The sequence below is a fragment of the Danio aesculapii genome, chromosome 1 (assembly GCF_903798145.1).
Source record: "Danio aesculapii chromosome 1, fDanAes4.1, whole genome shotgun sequence".
Lineage (NCBI taxonomy): Eukaryota > Metazoa > Chordata > Actinopteri > Cypriniformes > Danionidae > Danio > Danio aesculapii.
The window spans coordinates 27,317,763-27,334,560 of NC_079435.1; the positions used below are offsets into that span (position 1 = coordinate 27,317,763).

Consider the following 16,798-nt stretch of genomic DNA (forward strand, 5'->3'; position numbering starts at 1 on the left):
GTGCCACGTTGTTTAAATAGCAAATCAATTTGCACAACTTTGTGGATGTACAACAATACACAAATATCTTTACATATGAAAAAAATTAAGGATTAAAATGTTACAAAAATTAGTATTTTCTACATAAATATAAAAACCACTGCCTCAATGCCTTCTCGGGGTGCTTTTTTCAGTTTATTCACAACAATTTGCAGTTGTATAATGTTATTACTATTATTAGAAGTATTATTTATTATATGAATATTTATATAGGTTTTAATAAAAACAAGTTTAGATTTGTCCACCAGTCTTTTGTAGATGTTTCACCTTATGGGGCAAAATAATAGGATTTGTGTTTGGATATAACTATATAATAATTATAGTTTTTACCACATTTCGTTATTATTGTTCAGTTATTCATTTGATAGGAAATTCAGAAACTGAATTCAGAAATACTTTTGAAACAAGTGTTTGTGCTTAACAAACTAAATTAAATATGTAGGCTAATGGATGTCTTCAGTGGAGTGCATACATGCAGTGGAGTGTGTTTTTTATCCACAAAAGTAAAGGAGTAAAGAATAAAGGTAAACTAAACAGAAGGTAAAGAGGCAGAATGGAGGAGGCTCATTCTTTATCCTTGCTCTGCAGATGGTTTGTTTAACTTTTTTCTCACTAGTGAAGCCTTCAGTTTTTCCACTTACAAAGTCCACCATGTAAATACAAATGCGCCATGGCGAGACGCGACTGACTCTTAAAGGGAATGGGAGATGAGACTTTGTTTGGTTTAAAGCATGTTTTGTTCAGAACACACCCATAACTCATTAATAGAATAAGCACAACCCTGTTAGAAAAGTATAATAAAGTAAAATAATCTTGTTTTCGATTACCCCCTTTAAAATACCCTTCGATTATTTTTCCATTCTTTTAATGGAAGTGGAAGGATAATGAGAACCGCCCATACATTGCAAGTAGGGGTGCATACGTTTGACCTTATCAAAAATAATGACGACCCCCATAGTCCAAAATATGCATAAAACCAACACAGGCTCATTGTGAATATGTAGCCCCGTATACATTTCTGGAGAGCATAAATTATACATCCAGAGGTACGTATGGCTGCATTGTGTCTTTCAAACAAATGTTACATGGCGGTATGATGCCGCGGACGGCTTCTATTTCTTTTCGCACTACCAGCTGGTTTTTCCACTGTTACTAGTTTGCCCAGTGGCACACCGCATATGTCAGTGAAATTGGGACGCAGAGTTGACTGCAATGATGGGATCTGGCAAAGAAGGTTTCCAGGAAGCCTGGAAATATGGTATATATATATATATATATATATATATATATATATATATATATATATATATATATATATATATATATATATATATATATATATATATATATACCATATATATATACCATATATATATACCATATATATATATATATATATATACCATATATATATATATATATATATATATATATATATATATATAATTTAGTTGTGAAATCTGACACAATGACAATAACATAAATCATAAAAATAAAGCTTGTTTATTTTCGTCTCTTGTCAAGACGAGATCTAAAACAGATCTAAAACGGTAGGGATTAAACCAAAGAAAGGTTGTATAACTCTTATTTTTGTCCACAATCTTACTTTCACTCCCAATCCACTAGATTTCACTCCCTGGAGCATCTGACATAATACTTCACTCAGCACATGCATTAGGGCTTCCTCTACCGTAATACACCCAAAACACAGATTGCCCTAATACCGTCAATGGCAGAGAAGTGTTTTCTCTTGTCAATGGCAGGATAAGAGTTAAACAAAATAATTTATTGATTTTTCGCACACCCTAATACCAGCCATGTAATGTAAAGCACAAATAATGTCCTTCATTTCGGTCATGTCCAGTGGCCATCATCTTTGAACCAATTTCCATCATTGTAAACTGCTTGCTTTTCTGTCTGTTCCACTGCTTGGTTTGGTAAATGTTTGCTCAAACTTTTTTAACAGTCTGAATCACGTCAAACGCACAAAATGCCTAATTCGCACCACACAATGTCTAATTCAATCTTTGCATTGACTTCACATGTAAATCACTCATGCTTCATCCGCGTCTGCTTACTGCACAGGCTGCAAAACATTTTACCCCGTTCTCATGTAATGTTACGATTGTAAAGGCGCAGGTGAGATGTCATTTTTTGAGAGACATTCAAATACATCACGTGCACTGCACATGCAACGTCTATAAGTCATGTAAAACAATTAATTGCATTGAACGCGGAATCGTGAAAAACTAGGGGGTCTGATTTAACATGCGTAGGATGTCTTACCTTTGACCGATACATGAGGAAACAACATTTTAAAAAGTCATTTAAACAAATATAATCTTACAAATAATTATAAGACACATTTTGTGATGTGAGAAAAACTACTATGAAATGTTTCTGTCCTGAATTGCTTTCCAATGAATCACAAACCACTAGAACAATTTGTTATTGTTGTGGAAAACGGAGGACCTCAAAATAATAAAATAATGAAAACCACTGTTTATACAGAATATTAACCTACTTTGATTTAACAGTAAGTAATCTGAATAGAGTTTTTGTTTTGTACATTGTATATTTTGTATGATTTTTGTATAAGTCACACAAAAATAAAACTACACTAAAAAGCATAGAACACGCACAGCTGGACATCTTTCACATTTACCTCTATGTATTCAGCAGCGGCCTCGACACTTCATTTGTGAAGATTAAATCTTTGTCTTCAAGATTCACCTCGTCCTTTTCATTCACTAAAAAAGGCTTGAGGCAAGAAAAGACTCTCAATTATAATTCAAACAATAAAAGCTTCTAACCTTCCCTGCAAGTCATCCAGAGTTAATCTCCCTCCATAGTGGGTAGCTGAAGACATAATAACTATCCGGGAACATTTGCCAGGTTTGCCAGTCTTCCTCAGCGCACCCAGCAATTGGTTGGTTAACAGGAAATGGCCCAGGTAGTTTAGCCCAAAGTGTAGCTCAAATCCATCCTCTGTTCTCCTCTCTGGAACAAGCATAACACCAGCTGCAGACACAAAGGAAGCATCATTGCTGGTATATTATGAACAAACAGGATATTGCAGGACACCAGGATCAATCCTGCAAGGCCTGATCAAGTATTCACACCTAAAAAACAACTCATGCATCAGTTCTGAGTCACTCTTTCCTCTGGTTTGAAAAGCAATGATCATCAAGCGCTCTGAGAACACGGTGCCACATGCAGAGCTCTAAATACCGTGGATTAGGTATTGCTGGTTTATAGATTTGCATCTTTTTTTTTGACAGCTTTTAAAACACAGGCAGAAGGATGTCAGAGATGCTTTTATATGAAACTGAGCTACCAGTAGAACCATTTCCTCCACCAATGTTCTTAATGTACCGCATTCTTCTTAATTCATGTTCTTGCTGAGGAGAAATCAAGTCGCAGATGAAAAGATGTATAAAATCGTCATGCGTCATCCTTGTACAAAAAGGCATTTCTATGTCTTTGAAAAGGAACGGCCACAAGATAATTAAAGTTGGTGGATCGCAATATTAAACGGATGTAATCTAGTTTAAAACCTTGACCGAGACTGAGCTCCAGCATTCATGCGGGAATAAGCTTCTGCTCCTAAAAACGTGTTTCATCATTATTTTGCTCTTAACAGAATTACAGCTCAGTTCACAGCAGAAAACAGTCATCAGGATTATAACAATGTCTGGAGAATATTAAATGAACATTAAACTTTTTTTTCTTCGTATAAATACTTGTATCTTTTTCTTTATTTATATTTTTGTGATCAGTTTGACTGTGTTAGTACAACGAGAATACATTTTGGTAAAAATTTGTATTTATTGGAACTCATAATAAAAAAAATCCTAAATGTATAGCTTAAACCTATAAAAACTGCAGTATTTTATCATAGTTCTATTTAAAGGTGCTGTATGTAACTCTTCTAAAGCATAAAAATACCATAGTATGTTTTCAAATATACTTGTTTATCTGAAAAAAAATGCTGAATTCTGCATTGAAAATGGGAGTTATGTGCTGTATTTATTTTGCTTCTTTTAACCCGCCCACTGCCAGTTAACCAATCATATTTCAGCACCCCGGGTGGACCCTTCATGGAAAACAGCGTATTTCATTCATTCAGGCAGGAAGGTTCTCCAAGTATGTGTCCGTGACAGAAATGCAACTTCCGGTGGACAGTAGCAGACTCCAAAATGAGACACAGATTCAGAGTTCCACATGAGGTGATTAATTAGCAAATAATATAAATATTATGAATGTAAACATTAGGTGAGCAGGTTCCATTGTAACTTCGTGCCCTAACAACACGCTACATCATGAGATTTGCAGTGATAAGCAGTTTGGCTGTTTGCACCAGACGAAACATGACAGAAATTTAAATGCAGCCATTCAGAAATCACAGAATATGCACTCACTGACAAAATGGTAAAGTTTATGATTGATTTAATACATATTAAACCTCTTTAACATTATTAAATGTAGGTGCTCAATAACTTATATGTGTTGGTTTGCATTATTTCACAGTTCTAAAGTTCAATTTCAAACGGTTAATTTTATTTTCAAGATCCGAGATGAACTATCTGCTGCTTTCAGTAGTATGGCAATAAATGTCATGTAAAATGGCATTCAAACTCACATTTTTAGCATTTAACTCTGAATAATGCATATGAGGTTTACCTGAGGTGATCATGTCAAGTTTTCTGTTGTTCAGCTGCAAAAAATAGAAGGCATTTCTAAAATTTAAATTCCAGGTATTGGTTAGGACAGAAACTCTTAAAAATGGAAAACGTGTTGCTGCTTTTATTTAGAACACAGTTTAAATCAGGCATAAATCAGCGTTTAGGTTCGATGGTCAGGCTCACTCCTGTTGGTCCTCAATCTGGCAACCTGCGCTTCTATGTGTTTTGATCCAGAAATGCCTAGTTCAACCACTCGGTGTCAAAATTACATACTGCACCTTTAAGCAAAACGTCATACATTCTTTGTAAACAGGTTTCCATTTTGTTGGCAAGCCTTCAGAATTTTATAAATGTCATATTCGTATTAATTTTATAAATTTTTTCCAATACAATGTCACAATTATTTTTTATATTTTACGTATTGTCAGAAAAAAGTGGCTAATTTGTAAACCATATGACTTGCATGAAAAAATCCAGTTTTAACCCTAAAAGGAGGGTTAGGGTTAACCCCAGCCCTAACCATAACCCATATATCGTATTCATTCATTTTAGTATGAGCTAATCATACTTAAAGGTGCTGTATGTAAGTTTTTGACTCTTCTGTTAGCAGATACTTAAGTAACATGCTAAGTGACCATTCTTGTTTATCTGAAAAACAACGCTAAAGTCAGTTATTCTGCTTTGAAAATGTGCATTACGTGCCGGAATGTCTGTCTATGTTTTGGTTCATTAAACCTGCCCAATGCCAATTTAGTCAATTATATTTCAGCACCCCGGATTGCCTTATGTAAAACAGTGCATTTCATTGATTAAGTCAGGAAGACTTTCTAAGTATGTGTCCGTGACCGAAATGCGACCTCCAGTGGATAGTAACAGCCCTGAAATGAGATGCAGATTCAGAGTTCCACATGAAGTGGTTATTTATTAGCAAATAATATAAATATTACAAATATAAACATTAGGTGTGCAGGTTACATTGTAACACTGTCTACTAACAAAATGCTACATGACGAGATTTGCAGTGATAAGCAATGTGGCTGTTTGCACCAGATGAAACACAAAAGAAATTTAAATACAGCCATTAAGAAGCACAGTATAATGAAAATTGCACTGTACTCCACCGAAATGGTAAGGTTTACAATTAAATTAATACAGGTTAAAGCTCTTTAACATTATTAAATGTAACTGTAACATGCTGAATTATTAATATTTGTTAACTTGGCTTGCACTGAGTGCTTTCAGTAGTATGGCAATAAATGTCATGTAAAATGGCATTCAAACTCACATTATTAGCATTTAACACTGAATAAGGACATGATGTGTACCTGAGGTGACCATTGTCATTTATCCTGTTGTTCACATGTGAGAAATAGAAGCCATTTCTAAAATAGAAATTTCAGGACAAAAACTCCTTTTATTATGGAAAACATTTCTTCAATCGTGTGCTTTTGCTTTTAGTTAGAAAATGTTTCAAATCAGCCTTAAATCAAGCTTAAGGATCGATAGTCAGGCACACTCACGTTAATCTGGCAACCTGTGCTTGCGTGGACATGTCATAGGAGGACCAGAGTGAAAATGTGTTTTGATCAAGGAGTGGAATACCTAGTTCAACCACTGGGTGTCAAACGTACATACTGCACCTTTAAATGTACAAAGGAGATGAAACTAATTAATATGGATTATCCACTAAATCATAATGTTATAATATTATTGATAGCGTGACATAGTGTGAAGAGAGATAGCGTTGGTTATTTCAGGTTTGGCCTGTGGAGCAAATAAACACTTTTCAACACTTTTGAGCACTGCAGACAAATTAACTGATATTATTTAATTACTTATTTATGGGTTTGTTGATTTGGATAATTATTTGGTACATGTTTATAATGAGATTATGAAAAAGATTGAGATTGTGGAGAAAAAAAATTAACAAAAATAAATGTTGCTTGTGATCACTGGCTTTTCCAAACTATATTCATCATCATGAAAACTTTGCTGCATAAATTAAGCAAATTAGGTGAAACAAACTATATCTGTATAACTTTAAACTAAATAAAATAGGATACTTTAGGATACTTTAATAATGTCTTTGTTGACTGACATTTGACTGAAGATTTAATTAAAAACTAATTAAAAACGAATGCATTCTATGGTTATCAAGCCATAATCAAAGGACCTCCATAGAGAGAATCATTGTCCTCCAGACTGTCCCTTAGACACATGCAGTGTCCTGTCCAGCCGGGGCTCTAGAGGGGTCAAGTGTTGACCTTTCTGCATCATTAGACCCTCAATGGGGTGGCACAAATGCGTTTGCCCATCAGCTGGTATCAGATGGAAGGGGTGTGTGCTGTCAACAACAAACGGGAAAAAGGGGAACGTGAATTATTAATTCTCTCTGTTAGGGAGAGGACAGTGTGTGACTGTTCCTGTCATTTTGAGACATTCCCTGGGGAAGCTTCTGAATAAAAAAGTCGTTCAGTTAAAACAAACAACCCCTGAGGGCCTCAGGACACAGACCAGACATGTCCAACAGAGCAAGCTTAGAGGACTGGAGAAACAACGTATGAATGTTAAAGAAGTAACACTTCACAGTAAGGTTCAATATGTTAACATAAGTTAATGTGTCAGGTATTGTGCACTATCTAAAGCAAAAATAACTAATAAAAACAATAAATAAATAAATAAATAGAAAATAACAACACAGCTCCCAAATACTATTCAAATAGTCATTTTAAATCTTTGTTTTGCCACTGTCCTTCAAACCACTAGGTTAACCCCATTTGTCAGCAAGTAGTTTTTAATCATTTAAACAAACAAACAAAAATAAATAAATAAATAAATGCATACGTATATAAAGCGGTAAAATAAGTATTTAACACATTAAGTAAGTAAGTTTCATTCATTCATTCATTCATTCATTCATTCACTCATTCATTTTCTTTTCGGCTTAGTCTCTTTATTAATCAGGGGTCACCACAGCGGAATGTACCACCAACTCATCCAGCATATTACACAGCGGATACCCTTTCAGCCACAACCCAGCATTGGAAAACACACATACACTCTTGCATTCACAGACATACACTTTGGCCAATTTAGCTTATTCAATTCACCTATACCACATGTCTTCCACACAAACAAGGGGAGAACAAGCAAACTCCACACAGTAATGCCAACTGACCCAGCCGGGGCTAAAAGCAGTGACCTTTTTGCTGTGAGGCGACAGCGCTACCCACTGCACCACTATGTCGAAAATGCAAGTTTCACGAAATATTTTTTACCTTAAATTATAACAACGTATGTTTTAAAAATGCTTATGAAGAAAAGTCATAATATGTTACCAATATTTGTTACCCTGGACCACAAAAGCAGTCTTATAGCATGTTGCACAGGTATATGTTTGGCCATAGCTAAAAATACATTGTATGGGGACAAATTATTCATTTTTTATGACACAAAATAAAAATCATTAGAATATTAAGTAGATATTTTGAAAAATTAGAATAGTTCTGGAATAGAATTGTTCTATCTCTGCTAAATGCCATCCAATCCTGACAGACCATACATCAGCGTAAAGCTTATTTGATCTCTTCAAAAACTTTACACTTTGACTGGTTTTGTGGTCCAGGGCTCATGTATAATACAAAAAGTTAAAACCAGAAGTATTGAGGAAATATACATACCATTATTGACAAGGACATGTAGAGGCAAACCCTTGGCATTATATCTCTGGACGAACTGCCGAACAGATGTCAAAGAGGCCAAATCCAGGTACATGAACTCCACTAAAAGCAAACAGATCACAAAATAAGCAACAGCTGAAAACAAACGCTGAAAATGAAAAATATGAACATTTTAACAGAAAATTATGTCCGTTTAATGACATCTTACATATTTTGCCTCATTTCACTTTAATCTTAAATGGTTTATAATGACTTTCATTGTATGGCAAAACACTTAAATAAATACAATGAATGTAAGTCAAGTAGAACAGTAAAACTTTGGTTACTGACATTCCATTACATATTAATTAATCAATCAATCAATTAATCAATCAATCAATCAATCAATCAAACAACAGTCAATCAGATTTAAAAATGCTGTGCTTTTTGGGAAAACACTTCTTTTTTGATGCTCTTCAAAACTCTTTCTGATAAAAGTTTTTTTTTTACATCCAACTTATTTGCTTTGCATTCAAAACAATTATTTCATTTATGCATCCTGTGTGCTGCAATTGCAAATTAGGCAACTGTATCGAATTGGAGTTTAAAAGGGATGTTCATTTCCCAACGGCACACAATGCTGATGCCAAGCACATGATGAACTGCTCAAGAACAGTGCAAGCATGTAAACAGCAATAATAATTATTTAACAATATGAGGACTCAGAAAAAGGTCTTCATTAAATCAGGATGCGAAATGGTTTAAACATTACAGCAAGAGGTATTCAATAGAGCAGCAGCATCATTCCACGATACAAATGAAATGTTGATTACACAGCATATTTCCATATTCAGATCATAAGTCAAACGCATTTGTCCTCCTCATATTGTCAGCTTGTTTTACAGGGGTTTGTTTTGAACAGTAGTTGCAGGCTAAATTCTCTGTTGATTCATTCAGCGTTCGCATGCCATGGTTCATTTAATAGCCTTTTTTTCTGTTGGGATGTACATCAAAGCACACGTCCAATTAGTCTCATTTCAAAGCATGCAATTTATTCCACGCATTAAAGCTCACCTAAGGTCAAAAGGACTTTTCTCTCATCATCCTGAATGACCTGCAAATGTTTTAATTATCACTTCTTTTAAAACAAACATTGAAATTACCATAATTGCCCTAAATATCTGCTCTGAAGCTCACTTACAAAACTACAGACAAAACAATAATATAGTTAAATCACACAATGTAGCTTAATTTGAACCGTTGTTTTACCTCTCTTAAAGCATTATAACCTGAGAATGAACAGATTACATTTATTAAACTAGGTCAAAATATTAATATATTATACAATTACATATATGTAATGGGATAATCAACAGATTGCCATGTGGTAAAGGATTTTAAATGCATGACATGCCTCAGCGTTGTGCATTTAAATTGATTAAATTGAAGTGCCCTTCATTTTTCTGCTTATTCGGATCAATTTTGAACTGAGATTAAAACTTACTGGAACTAGCAGTGCATTTAACGATTTTATTGTAGTCAATCAAAAATGTCAACAGACCAAAGATTAAAATAAATGAATCAATTACTGTAACAGTATTGTAATCCCTTTTGTGTTCCCCTTCACTTCTATTCACCTTTATATTCCACGCCCTTGTTAGCTGTCATGGTAACCCCTGCTGGTGAGTCAGTGTCTCCGCACCCTTGTTACCTTGTTTGCCCTTTGTATAAAAGCTCCTGTGTGAGCTGTTAATGAACGCAACATGTATTATGTTGTTTTTTTCCTTAAGGAGTTTTTTTCTTCTCTGTGTTTACTTTGTATTTCTTGGTGCCTGTGTTTATTTTTGTTTATTTTACCATTAGTGTGTGTACACACTGAAGCATTTGTTTTTCCTTTTTTTTAATGTTTTTAACAAAACTCATAGAGTGTGCACATCGCTGGCAGTTTTATCGCTTTGGTGGACACACACCCTAAAGTATTCTAGATATTCTTAATTCATTTGGATTTGCCTCTGGCATGTCTTCTTCAAATGTAACAATTACATTAGGTAGTTCACCCAACAATATAAATTCCGTCCTTATTTACTCACCCTTCGCTAGTTCAAAACCTTTATGAGTTTCTTCCCTTCTGTTGACCATAAAATACATGTTGAAAAAGACGCTGGTAGGTGGCACCCACTGATTTCCATAGTTTTGTTGGCACCCATTGACTTCCATAGTATTGTCTTACTACATTGATGGGTCCCAGCAACCAGCAAAGTTTAAAATATCTTCACTTGTGTTCAACACAAAAACTCATAATGGTTTAAAAACACATCAGGGAGAATAACTGATAAAGTAATTTTCATTTTTGGGTGAACAATCCCTTTAAAAAATAAAAGTGTGATACAGCTTTATTTATTTCTTTGGTAAATTAAAATGTGTCCTCTTTAAATGTTTATTCATAAAAAAATGTTTATCATACATTTTTACCATGATTTACCAGAAGACACCCACAAACATTTTATTCATTGTAACAATAGTTCTCATTAGTGATGGGAGTTACAAAGCTTTTCAATGCTTCAAAACAACTGAATCAATTGCTTCGCTAAAATGATTCAATGTTTCAAAGCAATTGAATCACCACATGTTAAGGTCAAAATCAGTGTTGGGGTCACTTTTCTGAGTAACAAGTAAAGTAATGCATTACTTCTAAAAATGTAATAATATTTAAGTTACTTTTATGAAAATGTAACAAGTTACTTTTTTAGTTTAATTAATTTGCCTTTAAAAATAATATGCTGAATTAAAATTAAAGTAGTCACAATAAATCATGCATTCAGCAAAAGAAAATGTGTTCATTATCTGTTTAAATGAAAAGGGGATTGTCTCAATGGACAGTGATTTTACTTAAGACAAATGGTACAAAAAAAAAAAAAAACAAGCACATTGCTTTAAACTTTCAATAATCTGTATATACGGCATGTATAGCTCTGGGATCAGAAAGTTCTCAGATAACATTATCCTAAAATATTTATAAAGGTAAATAGGTGTAGATTAAACAATGCGTTGTTAATTGCAGAGCTCTTCTAATAAAAAAGAAAGAAAAAAAATTCTGAAAGAGATCAAGCCTCAGCCAGGTAGGGAAAGTAACACAAAAGTAACACACAATTAACGTAATGCATTACTTTCCATAAAAAATAACTAAGTAATGCAATTAGTTTCTTTTTTGGGGAGTAACTCAATATTGTAATGCATTACTTCATAAAGTAACTTTCCCCAACACTGGGCAAAATCACGTACATACAATAAAAACTCATAGACTAAAATTGGCCTTTTCAAACAAACTGCAAATGTTAAGTTGAAAGTTAAGTTGAAAATGTTAAGTTGAAAATGCACTAAACTGTCATTTAATATCATTAAATATTAAGTGCCTTCATAAAATTTGTCAATAGTGATCAATCATTGATCCATCTTCACGGCTTATATTGTTTGTTCTATTGTGGGCTCTACTAAACAAGAAAATAAGTAACTAATAATAACTAACCCTATTTATTTTTGTTTCACAAACGTCTCCTTAAAATGTAAAAATTATTGTAAAACTGATCTGAGATCAGGTAAAATTATGCAACCTGTTCAGTAACAATGCCCCATACTGAAATCACACAACCTTTCCAATTTGATGCATTCTGAACCACTGATTCAAAAGATTCTTCAAAGTTTAGAAGCTTCATAAAGCATTGGAAGCAAACATCAGTAACATATATACCAATAAATTTGAATCAGGCGGCATGGTAGCTCAGTGGTAAGCACTAAAGGTCACTGGTTCGAATTCCGGCTGTGCCAGTTACTTTGTGGAGTTTGGACATGTGCTATAGGTAAATTGGATTGACTAAATATTCAGAGTGTGTGTGCGAATGTGAGTGTGTGTTTCCCAAATGCTGGGTAGCAGCTGGAAGGGCATCCGCTGCGTAAAACATATGCTGGAATAGTTGGCGGCTTCTTCCGCTGTGGCGATCCCTAATAAATAAGGGACTAAGCTGAAGGAAAATGAATGAATGAATGAATAAATCTGAATCTTGAATGTTCAGTTGTTGTATTATATATACAGCTCTCTTAAACCAATAATATCATGACACGTCTACTGAATAATACAATGCATATCTTAAAAACCTTAATCTTAAGTCCAGCTCATTTTACATCATATATATTCCTGATATAAAAAGTGGTCATATGCCTTGTTTCTCTAATGTTAAACCTATCAACTCTTTAAATGTGACATCTGCTCTTTTTTGAATGAACAGGCTCATATAACACTTAGTCTCTGATCTCAGTAACTCGACGGGTCTTCGTATCTCTGTTTAACGGAGGTCGCAATCCCAATTGTGGAAACAGAAGCTGGAGTTTTACCCACTCATCCTTCCTGTTCTTGTTCTCCATCAACTTTAATTAGGCTTATCATTCATTCAGTCTGACGGAACTAACCTTTGAGCTAATAATGGCTCCCAAGTGAGAATTAGACCATTACACGCCTGCCGGGCTGGACAGCAAGAAATGCACACAGGAGGCCATATAAAAGAGCAGCGATACAGCTAATGCAGTACAAGCATGCCTTTTAAATGTTAATATTGATGAACTTGTCAGAACACATCCAGGTTTAGGGTAGAAATTTAATATGACAGTGAGGGGTTTTTGGCATTATTTTGATAGACAAAGTAAAATGATAAGCCTTGAAGCCCAAGATTTTAAAACTGCAGTGCCTGCAAGTTGTTGTGTTTACCTCAGTGAACCCTTTTGGGCTTTGAGCTTATGAAAATGAGACACTATATTATAATATTCCAGTCATATGCACATCATTGCTTCAATCAGCTTTCGTTGTCATGTTATGCAAATCCTGGTATTTTGTTCTCTTTTTTTTGCTCTCATCATAATAGTGTGGTGAGGCAAGGTCAACAATAACAAAACGTTCACCTTTACTGTTCTATCAAAACAGAGTCACCATAGAGTCAGATGCGGCTGTCACTCAGATGCAGCAAAAAAAAAAAAAAAAATGAATGGTGATAACCTTATATAGACTTAAGATGTTAAGACAAATTATACTGAAGACAAGAGCTTCCATTTATAATTTCATTAGTTTGTAACACATTTATTGAATAAACTCCAACCATTTAAACTAAATTTTAAACAGATTTGATTTTGATTGATCACTTTGAATCTCAATGGCTTTATTCACAAGCAGGAACAGAAACTGGAACCTTATTGGCTCCAGAATTCTCTGGTCTCATTCACTTCCATTGATTTTTAGCCATGAAAGAACAGCTTGTTATGCTGCTTGATGTTGCAAACTTGTTTTTTATCTTTAAGTACAGTCATAAAAACACTGCTGATTAGTATTCCTACACTGCAAAAAATGATTTTCTTACTTAGATTTTGTCTTGTTTCTAGTTTCTAGTAAATTCTTAAATCAAGAAGCCTTTTTTTTTAGACAAGCAAAAAAGATTGTCTCGTTTTTAAAAAAAAAGTATGCCAAAATTAAGTGAGTTTTTTCTTAAAACAAGCAAAATTATCTGCCAATGGGGTAAGCCAAATACTCTTATGCCAGAAGGAAAAACAAGATTATTTAGCTTACCCCATTGGCAGATTATTTTGCTTGTTTTAAGGAAAAACTTGCTTAATTTTGGCATTTTTCTTAAAATAAGACAATGTTTTTTACTTGTCTAGAAAATGCTTCTTGAATTAAGAATCTTTAGATATTTGGGCTAGAAACAAGCCAAAAACTCTAAGCAAGAAAAGCATTTAGTCATTAGGCAGGGGTTGCATGATTAATTGAAAAATCTCAATTTGACCCCCCACACAATCTTAATTAGGGGTGTGAACCTACATAGGTCTCACGGTTCGGTTCAGTTCCGATTATCATGCCATCAATTCAGTTCAATTCGACATCTCTGTGCTTCACGGTGCACTAATGATGCTTTTCATATACAATTTGATATTTTACTTAGCAACACAATAATTCTTGAATTAAAATTTGTAATTTATAAATATATTTATGTATTATTTGTGATACAATTTTGTCCTTTTATACATGCAGTCATATACAGCTGAAGTCAGAATTATTAGCCCACCTTTGAATTTTTTTTTTCTTTTTTAAATATTACCCAAATTATGTTGAACAGAGCAAAAAAAAAATTCACATTATGCCTGCTAATATTTTTCCTTCTGGAGAAAGTCTTATATGTTTTATTTCGGCTAGAATAAAAGCAGCTTTTATTTTTTTTAAAAACATTTTAGGGACAAGATTATTAGCCCCTTTAAGCTATTTTTTTTTCAATGGTCTACACTACAGAACAAAACATTTGTATACAATTACTTGCCTAATTACCCTAACCTGCCTTGTTAACCTAGATAAGCCTTTAAATGTCACTTTAAGCTGTATAGAAATGTCCTGAAAAATATCTAGTAAAATATTATTTACTGTCATTATGGCAAAGATAAAATAAATCAGTTATTAGAAATGAGTTATTAAAACTATTATGATTAGAAATGTGGTAAAAAAAAATCTGTTAAACAGAAATTGGGTAAAAAAAAACAATAATTCAGGGGGCTAATAATTCTGACTTCAACTGTATACTGTATATTTAATTTTGCCTGCTCAAAATAAACCCTCTTTTTGAATGTATGAAACAAAACTAAAGTACATGCACACAATAACATAAACTTTTATAGCAAATAAACACATCTAAATATTATTCTGCTTGTTTTTGAGCTTTGTTGAGCAGTTCTTAAATGCCTGTGATGGGTCACGAGTTCATCAGAAAAGGCGATTGGCTCTATCGGTTAGCGAGGCTCTTGTGCTGTTCAGCAAACATTGACACGGACACTGATGTTAAATGGCCATGGCAATCAGCTGATCCATTATAGGCTGCGATGCGGTGGGAAAAAACTCGCTCTGCAGACACGCTCGTGCCTGGATCCAAAAGAAACGTTATTGTTGTAGCAGCCAAGAGAGGAGATAAAACGTTACCTCACGAACATGCCAGCAGGGCAAAGGGGCCACAGAAAGTCAGAGAGAGAGTTTACAGCTTTCATTTTTTCCTAACTGGGTTCTGATGTACTTCCCTGTCAGTGACAGACTGTCCAGAAAACTCACAAGCAGTAAATTGTGTAGTTATCTGCTTTTTAAGTAGTTGGAGCGTTTTAATTACTCGCAGTCTTCTCCCTCGCAATAGTAACCTACCGCCATAAAATGCATATTTGACAAATGACGTCAGTACATAATAACCGGTTATGATTATTACTGAACCGATACCCAAGTGTTCGTGTCTGCACCGCGGTGCATTGAAGAAACAATTAATATTGACACCCCTAATCTTAATCCAGCATTTCTATAATTCAGCCAATTATATTTTCAAGTTCAGAGAAAAATCAAGGCAGTCGCACAAGTTTTTACTTTTGTTTTTCTTCAACGTTGTCAATGACAGATTGCAAGAATAGGTCTCAAACATAATCATTTAACTTTAGAATTTGGAATAATTGTATTCTGATGCCATCACTTAACTGTGCATTAATGACCAGGACATAATTAAAGTCTATTCAAGTCCACTATTCCAAGTCTATATAAATTTAGCCTTTTAACCAACAGTAGATCTACATATAGGCCTAATAATATTAATGTTGTTTCACTATGTTTGAGAAATAACAATAAGAATAGCCTACTCATATTAACCTTTATTTTACATCTACAGAATCATGAGAAAATTGTGATCTTGATTTTAAGCAAAAAAAAATAAATAAATAAAAATTGTGATTGTCATTTTAGCCAGAATAATGCAGCCCTAGCCATTTTTTAAATGTAATCTTTAAAGCACTAAATGCTTTGGTTGTTGCCACCATATTTACTTATTACTGCAACATATTGAGCCACATGCACCGTTTTGCTGTTCTGAAGTCCCTTTACTTCAACACAGTATTGTATTATCAGCTGTGAGAATGTAATCGGTCAGGATTAGGAACTGGTTGTGTGTGTGTGGTGCATGACTGGGTCTTGTAGTCCATAAATGGCGGATTTGTAGTCCGCTATCAATCTGCAGCTGCTAGACTGCTGATAATCATAACACTATTGAAGAAAGCAGAAGTCAATGATTCATTTGAATTTAGTCTGACATGCTTACCGTTACCAAATATTTAAAATGTTTCTCAAACTAAAATATATTGGCTGCATCTGAAATCGCCTACTACTTAGTAAGTACTGCATTTGAAATTAAATGTACTACTCGACCTATAGAAAAATACATTCTATATAGTATGAATCTGAGTAGTATGAATGGAGCTCGCACTTACTATGGATGCCATTTTTCATCATAATGTGGCGTACCCGCTTCACACCCATTCCTGAGTTTTCTCGCAGTGCATCATGGGATAGCGTAGCGTAGCTTT

At 34.1% G+C, this 16,798-nt stretch overlaps 1 protein-coding gene across 2 annotated transcripts in view; it reads right to left on the bottom strand.

The window, feature by feature from the left end:
- The window catches only part of dhrsx (dehydrogenase/reductase (SDR family) X-linked), a 107,559-nt gene that overhangs the window by 32,032 nt on the left and 58,729 nt on the right, over positions 1-16,798 (bottom strand). For both annotated transcript variants that reach the window (XM_056458247.1, XM_056458237.1), the window contains exons 4-5: positions 8,405-8,506; positions 2,853-3,060 (exon numbers count right to left, since the gene is read on the bottom strand). In XM_056458247.1, coding sequence (XP_056314222.1) covers positions 2,853-3,060; positions 8,405-8,506 — 310 coding nt within the window. The remainder of the gene's footprint in view (positions 1-2,852; positions 3,061-8,404; positions 8,507-16,798) is intronic.